This window comes from Mustela nivalis, assembly GCF_964662115.1.
Source record: "Mustela nivalis genome assembly, chromosome: 7".
Classification (NCBI taxonomy): Eukaryota; Metazoa; Chordata; class Mammalia; order Carnivora; family Mustelidae; genus Mustela; species Mustela nivalis.
The window spans coordinates 24,160,428-24,186,949 of record NC_139026.1 but is presented as its reverse complement, the minus strand read 5'-3'; the positions used below and the strand labels follow the sequence as shown (position 1 = coordinate 24,186,949).

The 26,522-nt window shown below is 37.2% G+C and overlaps 1 protein-coding gene and 1 long non-coding RNA gene across 3 annotated transcripts in view; one reads left to right on the top strand and one right to left on the bottom strand.

Annotated features, from left to right (window-relative positions):
- The window catches only part of LOC309869003, an 89,393-nt gene that overhangs the window by 3,028 nt on the left and 59,843 nt on the right, over nucleotides 1–26,522 (top strand). The window lies entirely within an intron of this gene.
- Nucleotides 11,782–26,522, bottom strand: part of NTN4 (netrin 4) — a 113,660-nt gene continuing 98,919 nt past the window's right edge. For both annotated transcript variants that reach the window (XM_082739298.1, XM_082739299.1), the window contains exons 8-10: nucleotides 21,491–21,559; nucleotides 18,483–18,653; nucleotides 11,782–13,198 (exon numbers count right to left, since the gene is read on the bottom strand). In XM_082739298.1, coding sequence (XP_082595424.1) covers nucleotides 13,062–13,198; nucleotides 18,483–18,653; nucleotides 21,491–21,559 — 377 coding nt within the window. In that variant the 3' untranslated portion in view covers nucleotides 11,782–13,061. The remainder of the gene's footprint in view (nucleotides 13,199–18,482; nucleotides 18,654–21,490; nucleotides 21,560–26,522) is intronic.

Sequence of the window (26,522 nt, the reverse complement as noted above, 5' to 3'; positions counted from 1 at the left end):
ATACAGTGTTTGTGTTTCTCTGACTTACTAAGCACAGTGCCCTCAAGTTCATCCATGTCATCACAAATGGCAGGATGTTCTTCTTTCTCATGGCTGAATAATGTTCCAGTATGTGTATATATGTTCAGCACATCTTTGTTATCTATTGATGGACACTTACATTGTTTCCCTATCTTGACTATTGTGAATAATGCTGCAGAGAACAGGAGAGCACAGATATCTCTTTGATAGCTGTTTTAATTTCCTAGGACTTTCCCAACACCTTGCATGTTTCCTCTCCCTCATTTGAGCTTCTGTCATTGCCTATCTGGTCTGCTGGTCCCAGGAGGATGAGGCATACAGAGTATAGTCATTCCCTTAGCCCTACAGATAGAAGAGGAGATGTCTCGATTGAACCCCCAGCCAATCTGCAGATGTGAGCAAAAATAAATTATTGTTGGGGCATCTGGGTAGACCAGTTGGCTAAGCATCTGACTCTTGATCTCAGCTCAGGTTTGATCTCAGGGTTGTGAGTTCAAGCCCCATGTTGCTCTCCATGCTGGTTATAGAGCCTACTCAAAAAATAAATAAATAAATAAAATTATTGTTGCTTTTTGCCAGTGAATGGTAGTAATGGTTATGTAGCAGTAGCAAATCAACATATCATCTATTTGCCTATGATTTCCAAATATAAATATTCAGCCTTTCCCCTCTCTTCTGTGCTCTGTGCTTGTGTAACCAACTGACTTCTTGGCATCTCTACTTGATGTTTAATAGGTATCTCAAACCAAAAAAAATCCAAGATGGGACTCTATAGCCATCCCTAAACTTGCCTTTTCCTATCTCAGACTACACCATCACCCTTCTATGACTAGGAGTAATTTTTTTTTAAGATTTTATTTATTTATTTGATGGAAAGAGATCACAAGTAGACAGAGAGGCAGGCAGAGAGAGAAAGGGGGAAGCAGGCTCTCCGCGGAGCAGAGAGCCCGATGCGGGGCTCGATCCCAGGACCCTGAGATCATGACCCGAGCTGAAGGCAGAGGCTTTAAGCCACTGAGCCACCCAGGTACCCCCAGGAGTAATTTTTGATTCTCCATTCTTTTGCTTTCCACATTGAACCCATTGTCAAGCCCTGCACGATTTCCTACAGAGTTTTGCATGGAAATTCGGCCAGTTTTCTCATCTTCATCAATATACCATCTCTTGTCTAGAGAAGTTCGGTAAACTTTTGGTTGGTCTTTCTGCCTTCACTTTTCTCCTCTCTTCTACCCATTCCTCACATTATCATCCAGAGTGATATTTTAAAAGAGTAAATCAGACCCTTCCACTCCCCTCTAATTTCTGTTCATCAATACTTAGAATAAAATCCAAACTCCTGAAGTTTCTCATGTTTTGGCCCCTGCCTCCTTCTTCAGATCTCACTTTATACCACTCTCTGGTCTCACAGCTTTTCTTTTTTGCACTCCAAACTGTCCACGTATTCTGACATAGGGGACATGGTATTGGCTGTTTCCTTTAATAAGAATGCTCTCGGGGGGCCTGGGCTGCTCAGCCAGTTAAGTGTCTGCCTTTGGCTCAGGTCATGATCCCAGGGTCCTGGGATTGAGCCCCATGTCAGGCTCCCTGCTCAGTGGGGAGCCTGCTTCTCCCTCTCTGATCTCAAATAAATAAATAAAATCTAAAAAAATCTAAAAAAAGAAAAGAATGCTCTTGCTCATCTATTTATATGGCTGCTGCCTCCTCACTATATAGTTCTATCAGCTTAAACATTACCTCCTCAGAGAGGCCTTCCCTGACCACTTTGTTTTAGGGGGCCCCTCAGCCTTACCACCCTGTCTGCTGGGTGGAATACACACTGTGCTCTGTTGCCATAACCTCCGCAGTAGAGGCTCTGCTGCCCCAGCCGCTGTGAGTGCTGTTGGCAGACAGTCTTCAGCTGTCAGCCCTTTTAGGGATTGCTTCAGTGGCAGAGAACAAGACCAGTGCCCCTTCTCAGGGTGGCCCACACCCTGTGGGGGTATAATGGTCAGGACAACTGTGAAGGGTCATTCCACTTCAGCGTTCCCTAAAGGATGGGTTGAGGCTGTGGTTGGGCCTGCGTTGCCATCAACTTCTCTCTCTGCCCATTTCTAGTTCCTTCTCCTCTTTCCCACAGGTGCTGATTTTAAGGACACTCCTTTCTTCACTGGGTTTAAAATGATTTGTAGCGGTGCCGGCGTGGCTCAGTTGTTGGGCACCTGCCTTTGACTCAGGTCATGGTCCCAGGGTCTCGGGACTGAGTCCCACATTGGGCTCTCTGCTCAGCAGGAAGCCTGCTTCTTCCTTTCCCATTCCCCCTGCTTGTGTTTCCTCTCTGGCTGTGTCTCTCTCTGTCAAATAAATAAATAAAGTCTTAGGAAAAAATAAAATGATTTGTAATTATTTTCCCAAATCATTGGTAGGTTGATTGTTTCTCCTATTAGAATGTAAGTTACAAGCTCCTAGAGACCTGGCTTCTTCACTGTTGTATCCCCAGTGTCTTGAAGCCAGGAACATAATCATCGTCATAATAGCAAACATCTAGTATTTACTATATGCCAGGTGCGTATATAATACATTATTTCCCCAACTGACCTCTCTTTGCTGGTGTTTGAATTGTACTAGTCTTCCCCCTCTTCCATCCTGCAAATATTGGAAGGAGGGATGTGCCTTCTCTATTGAAGGAAATACATACTGAATCTGTAGCCCCGTGAAGAAATGATTTCTCTTGCAGAGTATAATAATTATTTCTGCAGTGTTATCAAGGTCAGTGTTATTGACTCCCGGTAACAGTAGCCAGATTGTAGCAGTTGAAGTTCCTCAGGGACACTTCTTAATGATGGGAGAAAATTTTTTTCCTTTGCCTTAAGAATAATTGGAGCAACTTCTTTTGTTTTTCTGCTGATTTTTCTTCCTTACCTTGTAGAGGAAGAAAAAGGCAAAGAAGAGTTAGGCGGTAAGTGAGGAGTAAGATATCTTCTAAGCAGAATCATAGGGATATCTGGATGGCTCAGATGGTTAAATGTATGCCTTCGGCTCAGGTCATGATCTCAGGGTCCTGGGATGAAACCCCACATCAAGTTCCCTGTTCAGTAGGAAGTCTGCTTTCCCTTTTGCCTCTGCCTCTCTCCTCTGCTCATGTACTCTCTCTCTTTCTTAAATGAATAAATAAAATCTTTTTTAAAAATTAAAATTAAAAAATTAATTTAATTTAAAAATTTAAAATTAATTTAATTAAAATTTAAATTTTTTAAAAAAATTAATTTAATAAATTTAATTAAAATTAAAAAATTAAAAAAATAGGTGAGAATGAAATTTGCAGGGGAGATTCAAACAGGAGTGATCTGGGGGAATCAATTGGGCCTGGAAAAAAACACAAGAGCATTCGGGTTTTTGGACCTTGGAAGGAGTGAAGACTTCTCCAGTAACAGTTGTATGTCATCATGGATGTTGGATTTCCAAACCCTAAGGTTTTGCAGAATTTCCAGGTCACAAATAATGGGCTCAGTACTCTGGAATAGCAATGCTTTATGCTGAGAATCTTCAAACTTCTGAAATCTGTCACTGCCTGAGGATTTTCAAAGCCTGAGGATAATTTTACCAAATCCCAGATTGACCTCCTATAGAAGCAGTTTGTGGTTCATTATTTAAAAAAAAAAAAAAAAAAAAAAGGCAGGGAGAGAATCTGTAGGCCTTGGTCTAGTAAATGTACAAAGCACATAAGGATGGCCCTGGAGTTTTGACATGAGTGGAGGGACTTGAATTCTTTTACAACTGGAATGTACAGGAACTTCCCAACAGCTTGAAAGAATGCCTAGAATTTCTTTTTCTATTACGGTGACTGTTATTTCTCACAGAAGCAAGTGAATCTTCCCGAGCTGCCCTGGTTCCTGTAGATGAGTCCCCAGCAGGCTTTTGGGGAGCAAAGCTGGCCAGTGCAGCATGGCTTGGGCCCTTGGGGATCCCTGTGTTTCTCACGCATGGGTGTTAGAGCTGTTGTAAATGTTTAAAGCCAGCGGGAAAATTAAGGAGCATGGCCCAGAGCAGGACCTTGTCAGCTCCATAATGGGCGGTGGGCAGAAGAATTCTTCTACTTCCCTCCAGCCGCTCAGTATAACTCAGAAAAAAAAAAAATGCCTGCTTTGTCGTCATTATCCAATTATAACAGCTTTTCACTTGGAAGAATGTAGTCATTTTTTGCTTTCAGTTCATCTGGGGGAAAGCAACATTCAATACAATCAGGATGGGGGGGGGGTCTATGGCATTGAATTTTCCCTCAGTGATGGAGAAAGAGTATTTCTCGTCAATCAGGGCGGTGAGTGCTTGATAAATAAGTCTGAGAATGTGTATAGAGATGAGGGATTATTATGCCTCACTTCTGGGGGTGTCCCCCACTAGAATGTGAGCTCTATGAGAGGAAGGAATTTGTTTTGTTCTCTGCTATATCCCCAGGGCCCAGAACGGTGTGTACTGCATAGAAAGGTCATGAGAAATACCAGAATTATTTATTTATTTGTTTGTTTGTTTTTAAAGATTTTTGTTTATTTCTTTGAGAGAGAGAAAATGAGAGAGAGAACATGACGGGGGGAGGATCAGAGGGAGAAGCAGACTCCTTGCTCAGCAGGGAGCCCAATGCAGGATTTGATCCAGGAACCTTGAGATCATGAACTGAGCTGGAGGCAGTTGCTTAACAAACTGAGCCACCCAGGCGCCCCAAAAAATACATAAATTTAATTACTAAATCAATAAATGAAGATCTAGAGTCCAACAAATGATGCTGGGAGAGAAACTGAGAACTTTAAAAACTGTATGCTATTGAAGGGGCGCGGGATTTGGAATAAGACATCTGTTTTGAATACTTGTCTCTGCTAGTTACTGGCCCTGGGCAAGTTACTTTACTCTTCTTAAGGTCATATTCCGCATCTGTAAAATGAAATAATAACACCGACTTCAAAATGTTGTTCTGAGGATTAATTGAGATGAAGATTGTGATGGTATAGGGCACTCTGAAAATGTTGGTTCTCTCCCTATCCTTCCATAAATCATATTGCTCCAGTAAGGAATTTATATAACAAACTGCCTACTCAATGGGTGCATAACACAGGCATGTTTCTACTTACTGTTATAAAAACAGATTATAAGGAACCCTTCATGTTGTAGGGTATTTACTTTTTCTTTCTTTCTTTTTTTTACACATGAACTATTTTATTTTCTGTTTAAAAAAGGAAAACACATTTCAGAAAGATACTTAATTGGAACCCTGAACAATCAGCTATGGACAATAGGAGGCTTTAACCATCACTTCTCAAATAGCTTTTACCTAATCCTTCTAGATGACATTTGGGGGCAAGTGAAAACTTGGGGCAGTGTTTTCTAAACTTAGTTCTTTTTCTTGAGACATTGGTGAAACCTGCACAATTTTGGAGGTTGCTTATTAAGTGTTTTTGTATATACTACATTAAAAAATGTATTCATTGTGTTTTTGCTTCAAACTGCTTACTATAACATTTATCAAAGGCAGAGCACATGCTGATAAAAATATCCAGTTGTGCATTCTCAAATGTTATAAAAAGCTCTCTAGGTTGCTGAAGGTCACTGCTGGGCAAGTCTCCATGCATAAGAGGTCAGAGTGCTACGTAATGTGAGTGTTTTTGAGGTTAAGAAATTCTGTGTGCTGTGATGCAAGTTGTGTACATTTCCTTGATTTTTTCTCTCCATACCTATTAAGGATAGGATAATCTTGGCTTTTATTTCCTGTTTACAGGAATGGGAATGAAAAATGTGAGGTCTTTGTGGTTTATTATTTTATTTGTGGCTTGATTCCTCATTTCTGAGAGAGGGTAAGTTAGGCGGTCCCCCATGTTTCCTTTCCCAATGTCACTGCTTATTTACCTTTCTCCTTACTTCTTAAACCTCTGCCTGGGGTACAATCGAGTGTGTCAACAGGACTGGCACTGCCTAAATGGAAATTAGGGAGCTGCCTAAGCAGCCTGATTTATGAGGCATTGAAAGGCACATCTGACCAAAAATAACTCTTCCACCCGCCTGCCATCAGTGCCTGAAATTCCCATGATAAGAATCTCCCATTAAAAATTTTATGCAGACACGCATGGTTTATTTGGGTCAATAAAGCATTGTGTTAGAGAGAAAGAGGGAAGTGGGAAAATGAGAAAGTATCTCATTAGAATGATTCCATCTTCTGAATCTCTCAGTCTCTTGGTCAAGGGTAGCATCTTGACAAATCAGTATACTGTTTAAGGCTGGAGGGAAATTGGGAATTAGAATCTTGTGTAGGATCTTCTTGTATACTCTGAGCATTATGAAGCCAGTGGGCCCTGGGGAGGAAATTCCCCAAAGCAGATTGAGGAGCTAAGGTAGCAAAGACACGTTTCGATGTTTCACAGTTGTGTTTAAGACCAGGTTAGGAAGTAGGGCCCATAATAGCTGGAGGCATCTCCTTTCAGTTTCCCCTTTCTACCATCTTAGTTCTTGGGTAACCATAATAAGACTAATGATTCCCTTATTCATAAAATAACATTGTGATAAAGTCCAAGTAGATTTATGACCAGAGGGAGTTACATTTGTAGAACTAGAACCAATGATTAATTCTATGACTTTGTTGAGACTATTCTGTAAAAGTGTTGAGAGCAGTGTTTCTGATACTTATTAAATTGTCTATCCCTCGTCCCCAACCAGACCTTCTGAAACAGATGTTCTGAGGTAGGGGCCTGGGACTCTACTTTCTAACAAACATGTCACATGTCTGCTGCTTTTTATGAATATTATTTGAGAATCACCAGTTGAGAGGCATTAGTAGATCATAGAGGTGGACAATTCAAGTTCACATGCTAGCTTTGCTGCTTATTTCATGACCTTGGACAAGCTGTTTAATCCTCTAGTTCTCAGCGTCCCCATAATGATAATAGTGGCTCTGCAAGGTTATTGAGTGAGGTCTGAGGAGATAAGTGAAGTTTAGCACAACACCTGACACCTAATAAGGGCAAAAATGGTAGCCATTATTATGGGTATGTGTATTGAAAAAGACCCCTAGGCAGTGCTTACTGACATTAAATATTTTGTGGACTATTTACTTTGTAAAAGATAAACTTAAAATTCTGTTTCAATGTGTGATAAAAGTAGTTGGTTTCCTAATTTCCTAATTGTAATTACCTAAGGTTTCTCTGTTGCTTTATCATCTTTTGCTTTTCTGTCTCCTCAAACATAACTAACCGCAAGAGACTTGGATTGAAAAATTTTGTAATAAATATTCAGAACTATCTCGCATAAATCATGGTATCTAGCAATGGAAGAATTGGTTAACGTAGTATGTTCTACTTTGAAATATTTTGCATACTGTTACTAGAACAGACTCCCTGGTTCCTGTCCCAGGTGTTGCTTCCCTTTATTCTTACATATTTAAAAATATATTTTTAAGAAGATCTTATTTTTAAGTAATCTCTACACCCAATTTAGGACTTGAACCCACAACCCCAAGATCAAGTGTCCTACGCTCCACCAGCTAAGCCAGTCTCATGCCCCTGTTCTCTCAGATCTTTATCCCTCGTGTCCCACCCTTTGCTCTCTCCTTAGTTGACAAGAGTGCCTACTTTATTTTTTTCTGTTTCCTCATCTCTCTTTGGTGTAGATTCTTATCATTCATCTTTTAAGGAGAATTTCCCCACACAGCAAAAGTCAGAGCTGAGAGAATTGACTTGGAACGCTATTGATTTTCACAGCAGCTTGCTCAGCATTGGTCTGGATAAGTGCACAAGCAGACCCTATGCCTAAATAGATCTCAGAATGCCAGACCAAGAGGAGAACAGCAAAGGTAAAAATATGGACTCTTACTAGTTCATCTTGGTATAAACTATAGGAAGCAGCATGTCCTAATGGCAATGTAAAAATGAGGAAGTCAGAAGAAAATTACGTAATCGCGGAATAGATTAACGGGATACATTACAAGCTTGAGTATGGAGAAGGAGAGCTGGGAAAGATGCTGACTCGCAGTGTTCTCCCTTCTACTACAATCTCAAAGAAACAGTTAATGAGGAAAATGGTGCAGTTGGTATCACCTCCCACGAATTCCTTTCTAAAGGCCAGAATCCCTTTTTAGTGGTGGAAATACGAACTCTGGACAGTAGAATTCTTGGGTTCAAATCCAGGCTCCACAATTAACAGCTGAGTGTCCTTGGACAATTTAGTTAGTCTCCCCATGCCTCAGTTTCCTTATTTGGGAAAAAGAAATCACAATAGCACACATTTCGGAGGCGCTTAGGAGGATCAAGTGAGAATAACACACAGAAAGCACTTAGAAAAATACCTACCTTGAAGTAAACACTTAATAATCAATTGCTGGGGCGCCTGGGTGGCTCAGTGGTTTGGGCTGCTGCCTTTGGCTCGGGTCATGATCTCAGGGTCCTGGGATCGAGCCCCGCATCGGGCTCCCTGCTCCGCAGGAAGCCTGCTTCCCTCTCTCTCTCTCTCTCTGCCTGCCTCTCTGCCTACTTGTGATCTCCGTCTTTCAAATAAATAAATAAAATCTTTAAAAAAAATAATCAATTGCTATTGGTGTTATGATCCATGATATTTTTTAGGTGCTAAGCTTGAAATTCTTGGTGGTATCCTGACAGGGAAAAAGGTGTCTGTGGAATTTCTGGGCAGACCAGTTTGCTCATCCTTTGAGAATTTGCCTGGTTGTTGTTTTTCTGTCTTAGAAGCAAGGTTCCCTGCCTGGCTGCTGTTTACCCCTTTATTCAGTTAAGTGCACTATGATTTGATCATTTCTAGTAAATCTTGGGATATTTTTGGATTTATAAGTTAATTCATTGCTAATCTATTAATGTGACTATATATTAAAAAAACCAGAGATGTATTCAGCATGTATGAAAACCTTCCCTTAACAGAACATGCATCTCAGTTCTGGAAATATCTATTTGGTCCAGTGCATCTTTCTTTCTCATGACATTCTACTTTTTTTTGTTATTTAGCATATGTGAATTGACTAATAGTAAATCCGGGAATTTGTCATTTAAAATATTGTAGGTCTCAAACATAGCCAGTAATGCTCGGAAAAGTAGAGAAATGTTTAAATCTCTGTGGCAAAAGTGTAGGAAAGTAAAGTAAAGGGCATCATTTTTCAAGAAGTATTCTCAGACAAATCATTCTCTGAGAGACTTAAAATAACATCAGCCATGCAAGGCACGCCCCTTTACTTCTATCCCATTTTTATCGTATCAATCTCCCTTGCAAAATTGAAGAGGTTGTTCATAAATATTTTCCTTCCAAACTGTGGGAAGTAAGTCATGAGTAACTTTGGCTCTTTGGTATTAGGTTAGGGAACTGCTTATCATTGAAACAATGAACACAAAAGCAATTCAGTCCCGGGGCCTCTGACAAAACTCCTCAATACCCAGGCAGTGCTCACGCTCCTTGTTCTCAGGCATCCCAGGGGAGTGGCCACAGGACAGCCCCCACAAGGAATTTTCAAGAACCCCTTCCCCACCCTTCAGAACTGATAAGTCTCTGATCCTTTAGAAAAGGGTTTGTTCTGCAAGAACCCAGAGTATCCCGAAGAACTATGTTTACCCATAATGAGCCTTGCTCTCTGTTTAGTATAGCCAGAAGGACACTGCTTTTTGGACTTGTGGTCACATCCCTACAGATTTGACCTCATTTGGTGGACACTATTAAAAGATTATCCTATTATTGAGAATTTCCATTACATCACATACTAAATATTAGTAGAATTCCTCTATGGGGAAAGTGATGTAATAAGAGGGCGTAGACTTAGTTGACCTTAAGCAAATTATACGGATAGGTATGTGGACATTATGCAACTGATCTGCTGACTAATAAAGCCCACTGGTACTGGGAAAAATGCTCTGGGGGCAGAGACTTTCCTAGTAGCTCTTGAAGGAGGTGAAGCCATAGATGGAAATTTTCTTTGACTCTGTTGCCTTGGTACTGTGATGGTTATTTTGAAAGACACCAAGGAAGAGAAAGTGTGGCAGAAAAATGAAATAATGGAATGGGAATCAGACCTTGAGGTGGCTTGCTCACACTTCAGTGGGTGAGGAACTCAGGGCTTCTTTTCTTTTTCTACTTTGGAATCCAAATGAGGAATAAGGAATTAAAACTGCAGTTGAAGGGTTGCAGGTGATTTAAGAATAACATATTAAGAAACAGTTATAACAGTTTTTTTTAAATGATGCCAGAGAAGGTGTTGAAAGAGCACCTAAGGAAAAAGATTCCAGTTAAAAAGGAATGGGAAGACATATAAGGACCCAATAATTTGGCAAACTTGTTAAAATTAAACTTTTAGTTATAACTTTGCTTGAGCAGACTTTAAAAATTAATTAAATTTTAATTGTGAAAAAAACAAATTACATGTGTAGTATATGAACAATGAAAAATAAAAAATGAAAATCTCCCTCCCTCTTTCCCTTCTAGGGGTAACTACTACTGTGATTTGTCTGTCTTTCAGGGCTTACAGATCACTGTTTATATTATTAGTGCATTTTGGATAGGTGTTATTACTATATGCATTGTTCTGCAATTTTTTAAACTTAATATATTCTGTACATTTTTCTATTCTTAAAAATTAGACAATGTATTCTTTTTAATGGGCAGTCCTTATTTTAAATAAATTGAAATGGGAAACAAAGCTCCTTGGCAGTTCTGCAACTTAAGAAAATCCTATATTTGGTGTATTTAAAATACTTTTCTTGATGTGATATAATTATCAACATGTTTGATAAGTTGCTTATAAATGATACCCTGCTAGATGGCATTCTACCTACCAGTATGAGATAGGAAAAGATAAGGTATGCTACAGGTTATAAAAGCAGATTTCACAAGACTATGTATAGTATAATTCCAGTTCTGTAGAAGGTTTGTACATGCACGGAAAGCAGTCTAGCAGCCTAGGCACTACAATGCTAACAGCTGTCATCACAGGATGGTTTTTTTCCCTGATACAGTTTTCTGCATTTCCTTTTCTTCCTTCCTTCCTTCTTTCTTTTTTCTTTTTCTTTTTCTTTTCTTTTCTTTTCTTTCCTTTCTCTTTCTCTTTCTTTCTTTCTTTCTTTCTTTCTTTCTTTCTTTCTTTCTTTCTTTCTTTCTTTCTTATCTTTCTTCTTTCTTCTTTCAAGATTGGGTGGGCAGAGGGAGAGGGAGAGAATCTCAAGCAGAGTCCCAACTACGTGGGGCTTGATCTCACCACCCTGAGATCATGACCTGGCCGAAACCAAGAGCCAGCTGTCTAAACAACTGTGCACCCAGGTGCCTGGTTTTCTGTATTTTCAATGATGAACTTCGCATTGCTTTTTTTTTTTTTTAAAGATTTTATTTATTTATTTGTCAGGGATAGAGGAAGAGAGAGAGCAAGCGAGCACAGGCAGAGAGGCCTGGAGAGGCAGAGGGAGAAGCAGGCTCCCTGCCGAGCAAGGAGCCCGATGTGGGACTCGATCCTAGGATGCTGGGATCATGACCCGAGCCGAAGGCAGCCGCTTAACCAACTGAGCCACCCAGGCGTCCCTTCCCATTGCTTTTTAAAAAGTAAATGTAGTATTAAAATGCACTGCATCTGATAAAAGTTAATGTACAAAATCTATAGAAACTAATCCCGTCTGAATTAGCTCTCACTCTATTGCCACACCCCAGAGTAAAAGAGCAGAAATACCAGGCCCTTCATTGATTTTATTAATTTGAGGATTTAGGTGTGCGTTCCCTCATTAAGACAAAGTAATCTTTAGCAGAGTTGATCAGGAAATGAGACAAAAATCAGGAAATCATATTCCTTTATTACATATATGAAATATAAAAAAATTAACAGAGCAATATATATATATATTTTTTGCAAGTCCACAGGACCTCAGGGAAAAAAATATGTTCTGTATGTGAAGTTAATCTTATGGCACTGTGGCTTAGTTTTGTATATTCAAGTACAGAAGAAACTGTATGTATTGTGGTTGTGCACAGGTACAGAAGATGGCTAATAAGGAAAACTGTTATTTGGTGAACTATCACATACATTGTGTCAAAAAAATGAGTAAATACAATGGCCATATACTGTTAATAAAGATAAGGAGGAAGCTGTTTCAACATTCAGGTTTAAATACTAAACACAAAAATAAACACAAATTCTGTGTCTACAATAATTTTTGCCGTGTATACACGTGCATTGCAAATAAATGAGTTTAAAAATGTAAAGTCCATTTCCTCTTCATGCAAGCATATTGCTACACTTAAGATTTCTTCTTCCTCTTATTTTAAAGTCTCATCTTGTTTTTTAAAAAATTTTTCATCACGGCTGGTATCTGTGGAGTTTAACCTATAGCTGAGACTTCATATGCAAACATGTTCTCCTTTTAGGTTTTTTCCAAGTGTTCAGAGCAATAACATACAACTTCCTTTTGTCCACACATAGTGGCAGTGTTTCTGTTTCAGTAGGTTTTCTTACTCGCCCTCTATTTTTCTTTCTGTCCAACATGATCTTCAAACTTTCCCAACACAAGTGGTAGGTAGTAAAGTGCTTTATACAATGAAATACTATATACATGTGGGGAGGTTCCATTTAACACTCCGCAGACCAAAGTTCACACACATCACACAAAAGGCTCTTTTTTAAGAAAAACCTTTTTTTTTTTGATAGTAGGGGTGGGGAGTCCTTAAAACATCCTTGATTACTTTAAGTAGCACAAATATAAGTAACATATCTGAAGCTGGAAGGAGTCCTTGTTAGATGTACTGCTTTTAATGGATTACTGCTAAATATCATACTGCTATTAAAAATACCCTTAATAGTTATGAATTACAGAATCAGTCCCATAAGAGGCAGGTATCAGTGGAGGATTTTTCATTTGTCTTTATGAAGCAAACTGTATTTAAATCTGGCCCCCCAAGAGACAGGTTAGACTAGGCCCATGCATTGGAATATTTCTATATATTTTGGCACTTTAAAAATTCCAGTTTTGTTTTTGAGGTCTCCTTTCCATTAAGTTTGTGTTTCATACGTAGAGAAGTGCCATTATGTGCGCTATACCAGCTCTATACCTTTGTTGCTACTTGCATTCTCTTTTTAAAATATCCATGACTTTTCTTCCAAGGGATGGCTTCCAGTGCTGGACAAAACTTTTCATATTCACGACTAGTTTGCCTGTTCTTACATCTTCATGTCCTGCCACAAGATACTCCAAACCTAAAAGAGAACAAAGTTAGGGGCCATATAGTATCATAATTTATGGAAGGGGAGAGATGTGACTTCGGTGGCTTTATATGCACTGAAATAGGATCACAGGGAGTGACAGCTGGCTCTTGATAAACTTTTACAGTGTGATAAGTGGCTTACATGTATTATTTCATTTATTTATTTATTAAAAAGATTTATTTATTTATTTGACAGATCACAAGTAGGCAGAGAGGCAGGCAGAGAGAGAGAGAGGGAAGCAGGTTCCCTGCCAAGCACAGAGCCCAATGCGGGGCTCTATCCCAGTACCCTGGGATCATGACCTGAGCCGAAGGCAGAGGCTTTAACCCACTGAGCCACCCAGGCGCCCCTGTATTATTTCATTTAATCTTGAAAATAACCCTATAAAGTAGGTATTACTGTTTTCTTGTTTCACAAATAGGGAAACTAAGGCTCAGCAAGATTCAAAACTTATTCAGTGTCTACAAGTGAATAGTAGCACTCTGACATAAGCTCAGGTTTGTCGAACTGTAGAATTTTTACTCTCTACTGTTACCACTCTCTATGGTAAAGAAGTGAGGATTCTATGGTACTTAGCATACTGCTATAAAGTGGTATTTCTTGGAAACTCACCATGTGTCGAAGTGCATATTAAGGAGGATTTTATAAAAGTGAAACAACCATTTGGGAAAACATATTGGAAGAAAGTTATGAATAATGCAAAGTAACACATACATCCTATAGAAAGTCAATGAGTTTTTGGAATACGGGATGTTTGTTTGTCGTATTAAATTCAAAATTCATTTTAAGGCTTCAAATAAAAATTTTTGGCTAATGTACAGAATAATCAAAGGACAGTCTCATTACTTATTAATCTCCTTCAGTTGGTGTTTGTTATAATATCAATATTGGTATTTTGTATATGTGCTGCCGAAGCGAGCACTCAATATTGGTATTTTGAAACAATTTTCTTCAATGTTATAGGATAAGCAAATAAGTAATTATGTTTATAAAAGAAAACTTTCCAAGATAAAGAGACATAAACTTTAAAACTTAAGAGAAAATAATAGATGTTAAAATTAAACTGAAAGTATTAATTTAAACTCATGGCTTTATATGTATATATATAAATTACTATATATTAATAAAATAAAAATAAAATATATATATACACATATATATGTGTGTATATATATATATTTGTTGTTGTTGTTGTTCATCCACTGAAATGACCTGGAAAAAAGGCATCCCAATACCAATAAACACCTATAATAGACATATTGTGGTCTCTAATTAAACAGTGCTCACTAAAAACAAAACAAAACAGAACAAGGCTTCTTGCAGAAATGCTACTGCAGGTCCAGGACAGGAAGATACAAGGTAGCATGGGGCATCTTACTGTGCTAAAAATCAAGGAAGCTCTCAAAGATTAATTGGGATCATTGTAAAAGGGCAAGGGAGCTAGCAAGAAAGGGTTACAACTTGCTAAAGCTGTGATAATTTGAGCACCCAGGAACATAATGATTGTATCTATCAAAACATACCGAATCAACAAAAATCCGTAATTCCAAAATGATACTTGAAAAAGCTTAATTCAGAGAAAAACTAGTTTGTCATCTTTTGAAACAACTGTTAAAATCACCCCTTACTTTGAAAGGTAAGCATTTTGGGAATTATGAGGAAAGAATTTAGCTTTTATCTTGCCTTTACAATAGAAAACATATTGAACGGTAGCCTATAGCCCACCTTGAAAAAGAAAGTCCCCTTACAGAAGAATGTCAGCTAGTGAATGAGGAGAATCAGGAAAACATTGTTTCTCAAGCTCTAATGAAATTACTGATTTAGGAAGGATTACCTGTTGGTGGTAACATCATTAAATCAATGGCCACTGGGAAACCGGATGTTTGTATCATGACCAAGTAACACCACACTTGTTATTTTTTAGTCTCAAAAGGAAAAAACGAAACTGCCCAATGGAGGGATCAGACTGTCATCACTCTAACCCCAGGGTCAAGTTTAGCAACGCTAATGGTGGATTATCCAGGTCCTATGCATCTTCTGATATGATTTAACATGAAGTATCTACCCAGCAGTATCTCTAATGGATTCTAGTCAAAATGTTTATTTTGAATCTGTCAAGATTTTCCTTAGAGATTACAAGAAACATAGGAGGTAGAGGGACAAGCTAAATGACACCACGAGGAACTAACCAGACAAATATAGAAGGTAAAATAATCTACAGAACACTTGGCCTAGATTCTTCAACACTAACATTTCTTCAACAACAATTAAGAAAGGAACTGTGCTTGAATAAAAGAGACTTAGGAGACTTAAAAACCAGATATAATGTGTGATGCTGGATTGAACACTGACAAGGACAAACCAGTTCTAAAGAACATTTGAGACCAGCTAGGAAATTGGAATATGGTCTGAGTATTAGGATATATGAAAATAAACTATAATTGAAGGCAATGATCACTAACTAAATAAAGTAGGCTGCAGAATGGAGCATACTATCATTTTATTTTGGTTAAAAAGTACAATATATACATGCACAGAGAAAGGCCTTGAAGGATTTGCACTAAGCTATTAACAGAGAGAAGCCCTGGAGGTAAGAAATATGAAGTTTTAAATTTTCCTCTAAATTTTTATAATGTACATGTGTATAGCTTCTATAGTGAGAGGGTTTTTAAGAGTATTATTAAAAGAAATAGCTATAATGGTGTTTTCAAAAAAAAAAAAAAAAAAGGAAAATAATGGTAGAGATTTTAATTAACACCGGAGAGCACAAATGTAAGATGGACCATAAGGTATTTAAATTATTTGAAGAGTAACCTTAGCATCTGCATGAAAAAGAATCCCAATGTTTAATTAATAGACTAATTAAATATAACGATCTTGATATTGTTTGTAGCATACAAAGTAATAAAATCCTCATATAAAAATACAACAAATAATTTTTAGGAAACTTCATTGTTAAGTTTAGTATTTTAAATGAATTTACTTTGAAACTATAAAAAGAACACATCCTATAGGAGTTTGCCACTAATTTAAAGTGTGAATATATATTGAACTAATAGAAATGATACTGTGTGAATCCACTAATTAGGGAGCAGCATGATGCCAAAAATTAGCATGGGAAACAATGTTATCTGTTGTATCACTTACTAGCATTTACTTTTTACTTTCCTATTTTTCTTTTTCTTTTTCTTTTTTTTTTTTACTTTCCTATTTTTTTGCTTTCGACATCTACTTTACTACTTGTTTAAGGGCACAAAGTTTGTTTCCATAAAAAAGGGAAATGTACTAGTTTAGGGCTAGTCTTGATATTCTAAATTGATTGATGAATGAGTAAATGTATGTATGAATGTAGGAATGAATGAATTTCCAGGGTTGCCAATTAGATTGTTCCTGTTCAAAAAGTAGCAGAGGAAGCTAGTTGGCATGTAAGGTTTCCGAATTTTCTTATCAGCTTTCTTTGGCCTTAGCTATTGAACTTGTAAAAATGGGAAAACAAAGTGAAATGAAAGAGTGTCTGGTTTTGCTTTGGCAGGTTCCCGTCTTTTCTTCAAAGTGAGTAAACATGTTTTTAAGGATTCTTTGAATAATTGCACTTATGTTTTCAATTGTGATGAACTCAGTTGATTCTTTGACTCTAGCAGAAATATAGTTCACATCCTGGAGGGTGGCTCAGATACTCAAAGCTTTTTCGTTTTTTTTCACTGTCTTACTAAAAACTGGGCAGATTATTTTTTCTTTTTTCAAGATAGTAAAAAGTGCTTATAAGAAGAGCCTCTACACACAGATTATGGGGAAGTAGAACTTAAATTAAGGAATCTTCATTTCTTGTGTTCAAAATCTAAGATTCTGATTACTTCATTTGTTCTTCAGAAACATATTTATTATTTAAAACATGGTTTCCTTTTCCTTATTAAAATTCAAATGAATTTTAAAAATATTAAAATGGTATAAAAGGATGTAAGAGATTAGTCAACAGTCAAAAATCCAAGAGTTTTATATTTTAGGTTGTTTAGGTTGGGGGGAATATTTCATTGATAGTTTCGTTTTTTTCTTTGTCACTCAGTTATCTCTTTCAGTTATTAATCAAAGACCACAGTGACTTCTTATGAACATAACTGGGATTCCCTGGACTTTTATTTAAAAGGAATTAGATACAAAACATAAATTATGCACCTGTATTAGCAATGCAATGAAGACACAAATGGCAACTACATGAAGTGGGAAATATGGAGGATTTTTAAAAATATAGTTTTTTTAAGACTTTATTTGTCAGAGAGAGAGAGAGAGGGAAAGAGAGAAAGAAAATGCAAGCACAAGCAGAAGAAGGAGGTGAAGGGAGAAGCAGGCTCTCCACTGAGCAGGGAGCTCCACAGGGGGGTCAGTCTCTGGACTCCAGGATCATAGGCAGATGCTTAATGGACTCTAAGCCACTCAGGTGTCCCCCCAAATATGCTTGTTTTAATAGAACTTATTATCTGGGTACTATGTTATTATTTTGGTACTAGTGGTAAGTCCTAGAGATGCTATGATCAAATATCTAAATCCCATCCTCAAATTTAATAAAGGAGACAGAAATAAGCAGCTTATGACACAGTATGAAAGTTTACTTCTAGAGTGTAAAGGTTAAGAATCGCACACTAACTCACTGGCTCTTCCACTATAATTACATTTAAAGATGCAAATTCCCTTAATTTCAAGATTCTCTAAGATTCTACAATGGTTTGTTGTTGTTGTTTTAATTTCTGCTGTTTCTAATTTGAAGCCAGAATGATCGTTTAATGAAAAACAAAATGATGAGAATTTGAGAGTTGTTTTCTATCCAGGAGACACAGATGCTTCTCATGCAATTGTAAAAAATGAATTCAATATTATTTGCACAGATGGAATTTTGCATTTGAATTTCCCCTGGGAGCAAGTTCTACCCAGGGCACCATAATAGGACCTTGCTTTCAGGTGAAGTGTTAGTGGCCTCTAAATTTACGAAAGTGTTTTCTATGCTACTGGCACCTGGAACCAAGCTGAGACTTCTCTTTTAGGACAGAAAATACTATACTGCTGGATTTTAAAATATTTTATTTTCATAGAACATGTGGAAGAGAATAATTTTTTGATGTCAGTTCAAAAAATTCCATTTGGATTTTGCCCAGAATTCAGATGGTGAAAAGGAGAGATACTTTTGGTGAGTTTATTTCAGTTGTGGTTTAGCGAATGTTAAGACAAGGAGCAAATCAGCAGAGACAAAGTATTTATCAAGCTAGAAGAGTCTAATGCTTACCAGGATTGAGGATTGGACAAGTGCAACCTCTGTTAGTCCATGATTCTGGATATAATGTTCGTTTTCCTCGTAAAATTTTCAATTTGGTAGATTTTAAAACTTTTTTTATCTTCACATTGACCTCAGCATGAGATCCTTTATCGTGAGCTGATAAAATCTTTATTTTTAAAACTGTAACAACATAATTCATAACATCAAAATGCATAGAATTTCATATTGCTTTTTGAACTTGTAATGACTTAAGAACGCATCTCAGAGTATAATGGAAAAATTAATTAATGATGATGGAAATTTGCTTTAAAAATCATTAAGCTCAATTTGACGAGCACTGAGTAATATGTAGAATTGTTGAATCACTGTATTATACAACAGAAACTAATATAAAACTGTATGTTAACTATACTGGAATTTTTAAAAATCTCAAAAAATCATTAGGAAAAAAATCATTAGGCTCACTAACTTTTCCATTGGTTTCACCTTATTTATCTATACTAACTATACTCTTCCTTCTTAGACATTTTCAATTGCTGTTTCCCATATCATTATGCTAAGAGATTATCAGCCATTTGCCTACTTCAAACATAGTCCTAGACACATTTAGCTATCAAATCCAAATAGAAAGAAGATGTATAGGAAGTAGAATGTTTTATATTTAGATTCTGACTATATTTTACTCTGTGGTTCATTGTGTATTTAAGTTACATCAAAGAACAAACAAAATGTTACTACAGAATATATTTTATATATTCTAAAGAGATTAAATAATTAAATATTGATTATTTAATCTCCTTCCCTGGATGTAAAATGCAAGCTGACTGGGGTTAAGGTGGCTGTCTTTCCACATGACGGCAGAGCTTCACAATTTTATTATGCTCTGCTCTTCCATCTGTGAATTGGATGTGGCTGGGGATTAAGGAGTGGAATAATTTGGGGTGGGGAAGAAAGTACACCTAAGTAACACTGGTTGTAGTGTTCTATATAGTCAGAAGAGTTTTTACGTTCTCAACTATACCTTGATGGAAAATTTTGTGTATTGAGGGAACCCTATACTGGTTGGTCCCAATTCCTGAGAATAAGGTTGTCAGATAATAGCTTTTTTTAATAGAATCACCAAATTTTAGACTTTTAATGGGTCTTAAAAGTTCATCTAGTCTTGTTTTATGTTTGAGGGAGCAAGTTTTAAGAAATTAATTGAACTTCCCAAATTTGCATGACCAGTCAGTTAGAGGTAGAATTTGGACTGGAATCCCAATAAGATATACAAATAAATGAAGGGTATGTAGCATAGTGCCCCACTCATGGCTAATGCTCAATGAATGTTCACTATTGTTTTTCTACTAGATTATATACTCAAAGAGAACTGGGACCTCATCTACTCACTATTATAGCTTAATAAGTATTTGCCAAAGGAATAAACAAATGAATCAGGTTTTCCCCCCCCATTAGTAGAATGGGGAGGGAGAAACCATTTTTTTCCAAGTCTGTAGGTATATTGCATCTAATAAGAACAAGGTATTTAATTACATTAAGAGTGTCCAAGTTTTCTTTCTTTTGTTTTTTTTTTAAATAAAGATTGGGCTCTCTGCTCAGCAGGGAGGCTGCTTCCTCCTCTTTCTCTGCCTGCTCATTGTAGAGCTCAATTTCAGGACCCTGAGATCATGACCCGAGCTGAAGGCAGAGGCTTAACCCACTGAGCCACACAGGCATCCTGAGTGTTTTCTTAAGCAGAAAAGAATACAGTTGTATTAAAAGATGCCAGTGAAGTTGTTTGTAAATTTAGAGAGCTAATAAATATATGTAATATTCAAAACCAGTTGATATTTCCACTAACCTGACTACATTTGAACTAAATTGTTATTTTTTTTTTTTTGCTTTTGATAGCAAATACCATTTTCTCTGAACTAACTTTTCTTTATTGAGCACTATACATTTCAAAAATTTTCTTCTATTATTTAGCCAAGTTGTCAGGTGAAAGCAGGGAAATATGTAATTTTAGATAAGATTTATGAGGTTTTTAACATTTACTTTTTTATCTTTTATGAGATTAAATACAATGTTATCAAGAACCTAAACACTTGGTTTCAGAAATCGTGACTTAAAATTTTCTCTTCATTGAAATGTGTCTTTCAGGCAGTATGAATTATGGAACAATAAAAAGCCTTAGATACTAGTCAGGAATATGTTGGCAAGATAAGGCATCTAATTTGCTTTAATAGTAAACATAAAGCCATTTAGAATTTGAAGATAGTAACAGTCTTTACTTAGGGCAATGACATTTTCCTTTATCTATATTTTCCTGGTATTTGCAAGGTACAGGAGTCTAGAATATACAGAGAGGGCCGGGAAGAGGCTTGGATAGGCAGCTAAGCTCAGTGCTCCCCAAATATATATCCTCTTTCTTCCCTTACCAGTTACTGAGGATATAGTGTGTGCTAGATATTATCCTGTCTGCTTTTCAAAAATCCCATCTTATGGGCCAGGTGGCATCATCCCTATTTTACAGATGAAGAAGTCTGGAGAGGTTAAGTTACCCATGCAATAGACCAGAAATCAAACCCATACAGGTCTGAATCCAAAATTCGAGCTCTTAATCACTGTGAAATAGTGTTTGAACTGATGTTTCTTAGTATTACTACATGATAACTGGCACAGATTACTACTCAAAACTGGTATTACTACATGAAACTGGCACAGGAATCATTTTAGTGGCCAGAGACTTCCCTTTTAGATTATAACACAAAAAGCATCCACAAGAAAAGATTATGGATCATGGTTTTTCACTTTTTGTTACTTGCCTCTTTTGCTTATAGTAAGATGGGCTTGCCTTTGCTCAACCAGCTTCCTGCCCTCACCAGAACAATCAACACCATCTTTATTAAGTATTATTATATAAGGCTAATGCTTTAATATATTGAGAATGCCATAGACTAAGCTTCCCAATTCCTAAAAATATTCTTTGTACCTGGTTTGAATAGATTCTTAGAAGCATTCAAGGACTTCAGACTTACCATATGAATATTTCATCCCACAGAATGCCTTGGAGTTTCCTAACACCTGTTCTTTACATTCACATTTACCTACAGAAAATAAATGAAAAATGGTGTTAGTTATTTAGAAATGAAGAAGAGAAAAAAAAAAAAAACCCCAGCAAATACACCCAGGTATCATAACTCATTTTTTAAACGGAAGTATAATTAACATACAGTGTTATCTTAGTTTTCGGTATCAGGTTGTAGAACTCTTTAAGGCTTGAGTGATTCATCCAACATAATCCATAAATACTAAGAAACCATAAAAAGTCATTCAAACAAAGTAGAGTCACTTTCTAAATTGAATTAGTTACCATTCAATAAGGTATTGACTTAAGAAAAATAGAAGTAGGAATAAGGGTATATTTTAATGCTTATAATTGATGTTATGACAGATATAGTCCAGTATTAAGATTTCATGCTAATGGAAAAGAACAACTGAATAGATAAACTGTCTTTTTACAATTAATGTTCACCACAGAAAAAGTCAAATATAGTGAAATAATTGAGCAAGTCCTTTGAAAGTAATGCCATCCAACTTAAAAGTATTTATTGAGCACCTATTATGTGCAGGACATGATTTTATATACTTCAGAATATATAAAGATGAACAATAAACAATTCTTGTCTGAAGGCTTATAATTCAGCAAGAAGAATAAAGCAAGTGTACACACAGTGATAAGTGTTCTAAGACGGGTTCGATATGCTTGGGTGGGAGGGTCACATCTTGGGAAGATGGGAAAAGGCTACATGGGCCGAAGAAGGTTTTGAAATGGACTCTGAAGAATAGGTAGGGTGCTTTCTCCCAACAGTTTAAATAATGCATGACAGTTATTTTGTGTCAGACACTTGCCAGGCCCTGTGGAAGACTTTCAAAATACGTTTGACAGAGTCTATATATGGCATTCTCATTGATTTATCTGCTTCCTCTCTAAACTGTGATCCTTGATGATGACAGTTATGACTTATTTATCTTTATATTCCTAGAACCCAGAAGAAGTAGAATTTCCCTTCTTACTTACTTAACAATTCAATATAATTTTATCATCCCTCTCCTTCTGCCCTATGCATTGCATTTTGTAGGCATCGAGTGGCATAGAAGTTGGTAACACTTACTAAGGAGCAGTTAGTGTGTGCCAGGCACTATTTTAAGTGTCTTATATTTATTTACTCATCTAAGATTCTAACAGGTAGAGATTTGACAAGAATGTAGAGATAAAAGAGTGAGGAAATAAATGAAAGAGAGAAGAGCTGAGTGTGTTTATGGAAAAGTCAGTGGTTCTGTTTTCCCTAGATACAGATTGAATTGTGGATAGTAGTAGGTACCATGGGGGACCTTGATTAATAGGTAGTTAAGGCCTGAACTTAATTTGTTAGAGAAAGAGGATTTTTAAAAAAAATTTGAGTATAGTTCACACACAATGTTACATTAGTTTCAGGTGATTCAGCAAGTTATATGTTATACTGTGTCTCCACAAGTGCACAAGTGTAGCTATCATCTGTCACCACGCAGTGCTGTTACAATACCATTGACTCTATTCCCTATGCTATACCTTTATTCCCATGACTTACTAATTTCATAAATGGAAGCCTGTATTTCCCACTCCCCTCCTCCACCCATTTTGCCCATTGATAAAGGGGAATTTTCAAAGCTTATCAGATTGAAGAAATTACATGAAATGAGACATATACTGTATCAATAGTACTGAAATGGAGAGAAAATGGAAGTAGGGACTAGTTAGAAGCTGATGAAACTGATGACAGCAACAGTAACTGAATTGAGCGCCAACCACAAGCCATAAATTATATAAGGAACGTTACGATCTTGTTTAATATTTATAATAATCTAATGAGATAGACATTATTAACAAATGAAAAAATAAACAGAGATGTTAATTAGTTTGTCCAAGGCAACATAACTAACAAGTAGAACAGCCAGATTTTTTGCCTGGGTTTGGGAGAATCTGAAGCCCCTGATCTTTCCACTGTACTGTCTTAAGTCAGATGAAATGTGGCTCAGTTGAACTAAAGAGGTGGCTGTAGGTCTAGAGAGGAAGAAATTTTAAGGGAGGCTGCAGACTTAGGGTCTAAAAATCCTGTCAATGGATTGGAAGAGGAAGCCTAAGGTTGAACTTGGAGTTTTCCTGTTACCTTGGAGCCAAGGTGACGGAAGATTGAAGTATTACTAATGGAAATAAGGAAGTTAGGAGGAGAACCCTTCAGGGGTGTACAAGTTAAGGCTTTTTGTTGCAATCGTGGTTTAACTTAATTGTTGAAGGGATATGGAGTAGCTCACAGAGAGGAGAAAAAGCGGAAGAACCAGAACTTAGAAAAGGCATGAATCAGGAGAGCTGCAGAGATGTAGGTAGCAGGAGCTGTTGTGCAGCCCCTTTTGTGGATTTACCTTTGGAATCATGAACTGGATCACTTTCAGATCTTGTCCCTTTCAGCTTAAGATTTAAATTCCTGGGAGAGCACATATGATTAGCTGGGCCAAAATTTTATTAAATGGAGGGTGGGGAAGTGTGGCTCCCCAGAGCAAAATTGGGTTGAGCTACCACAGAAATAGCAGGAATAAAGAGGAAATGGATCTGGTTAGGCAAAAACAACAGACGTCTAGTATGGGGAGAATATAATGAATTAGAGTTGCTGACAAAACATCCACGTGGAAATGAGAATATGATTCTGGTGAGACGAGGTTGGGTAGACATGGTGATGTGGCAAATAGTGACATATTGGCTCTAACTAAAGCTGCTCTAGAAACTAGAGAATGAGATATGCAAGTGGAAAATCACAGTGGAATTAAATAGTGGGAATGAGAAACCTGAGGTGCTTAAAATTATCTGCCGTGACTTGTTAAATAATATTGCATATAATCTAAACATGGCAGAGAGGGTTACTCATTCAGATATTGGAGTAACCTAAGTGGATAGCCTGCGGCCTTTGATAATTCCACCAAAGCTGGAGAGTATGGTAACTACCTTGCTAAAAAACCTGATGCAACTCCAAATGGTATATATTATTACTCAACTGATGGTTTTCTTTGTAGTCCTTCAGCCAATTAGAACATACAAAGTTCTGTTATTTGAGGATCTTTTTGTGGTCGTTATCCAATACTCCTTTTTCATATGTTAAGAAATCAGACATTAAATTTTTTTCATAAAGATTACCATTGTAATCATTTTTTTTTAAAGATTTTATTTATTCGACAGAGAGAGATCACAAGTAGGCAGAGAGGCAGGCAGAGAGAGAGAGAGGAGGAAGCAGGCTCCCCAACAAGGAGAGAGCCCGATGCGGGGCTCGATCCCAGGACCCTGGGATCATGACCTAAGCTGAAGGCAGAGGCTTTAACCCTTTGAGCCACCCAGGCACCCCTGTAATCATTTTTTTAAAAGATTTTATTTACGTATTGTGAGAGAGATTGGCGGGGAGGGGCAGAGAGGGTGGAAGGGGGAGAGAGCCTTTTGCGGGGCTCAATTTCATAATTCTGAGAGCATGACCTGAGCTGAAACCAAAAGTCTGATGCTTAACCAACTGAGCCACTCAGATGCCCCTAAAATTTGTTTTTGAATGAATCTTTGTTGATTAGGCTTTAACCCAGATGTGTTTTCTTAAAGGAAACCTGGAAGGGAAGAAAAGAATACTATTTACAGTTCTGTGGTACTGGTTAAAACCAGATTTCTTGTATAAATTCTGTAGAACTATTTAAAGCCAGTTTTGTTGTACAAGCTCTATGGTACTAATTCAAGCTAGATTTGTTGTACAGGAGGTAAAATTTTACATCCAATGTTCTCTGTCTCCTAAGAAGTAGTAGAAGTTAAGGGTATCTTGTTGGTATAGTGCATTATATTTCTAGTTTGGGAAACTTATGGTGGGTAAATAGGTAGGGAGGCACATATATTTGAGAATGGATTATGCTGCTTCAAAAACTGATTACCCTTCTTTTTCTTTTGTTTAAAAAAGGTGCCACGAGCACAGCACTATTCTATACCCAATGGGAATATGGATATTTAGCAGGAAACCGAACAATGGCTTCCTCAAACTGGAGCTCTTCCAGATGAATTTCAGAGACTCTCTAGGGGTATTACAGACCTAACAGCTGTTGTGGATGTGAGTCTAGAGTGATTCTGATGCCAGCATGTTATGTGCTGAGTTGGTGTGTTGCCAACTCCCTAGTAACATGATTGGCTTAATGAATGTCCTATGGTCCTAAACACTTGATTTTTACAGATTTGGCTTGGCAGGCAAAGTTGAATAATTATGAAAACCATTGTGTTAGTAAAACAGAAGAAAAGTTTCAAAAATGGTTAAAGTTAAAATTACAGAATTCGGACTATTTAGCATTGAGGCCAAAAATAAATGGGAAAGATTTTTCTTTTTCAAATGCTAAAAAAGATAAGTATGACTACTTTGTATTCCTTCATCTTTCCCACATTCTAAACCTAAAATGAAACCATTAGGAAAATGATCATAAGATTATGTTAGGTGAAAAAACCCATGACACAGAATTGTAAGTACCAGTGTTTCTCAAATTTGGGTTCTTGATTCTTGAAGAGTTCATAAGTTTTCTATAAAAGTGTATTAAAATTGTTGTTTCTTACTCTGCCCCAGTGACCCTGGTCTCCATGCTGACCTCAGGGCTTTTGCACTTGCTGTTTCTTCTGCCTAAACTCTCCTCCCTCTTTTATCTGTATACCTCTCTTTCTCTCTTTTTTAGTTTAGTTTAGTGTTTTGTTTTGTTTTGTTTTTTAACCTCATATGTCACCTTCCATAGGATTTCCCTTGATCACTTTTTTTTTAAAGATTTTTATTTATTTGTTTGACACACACAGAGAGATCACAAGCAGACAGAGCAGCAGGCACAGAGAGAGTGGGGGAAGCAGCCCCCCCCCCCCCAATGAACAGCGAGCCTGATGCGGGGCTCATTCCCAGGACCCTGAGATCATGATCTGAGCTGAAGGCAGAGGTTTAACCCATTGAGCCACTCAGTTACCTGATCACGTTTTTTTAT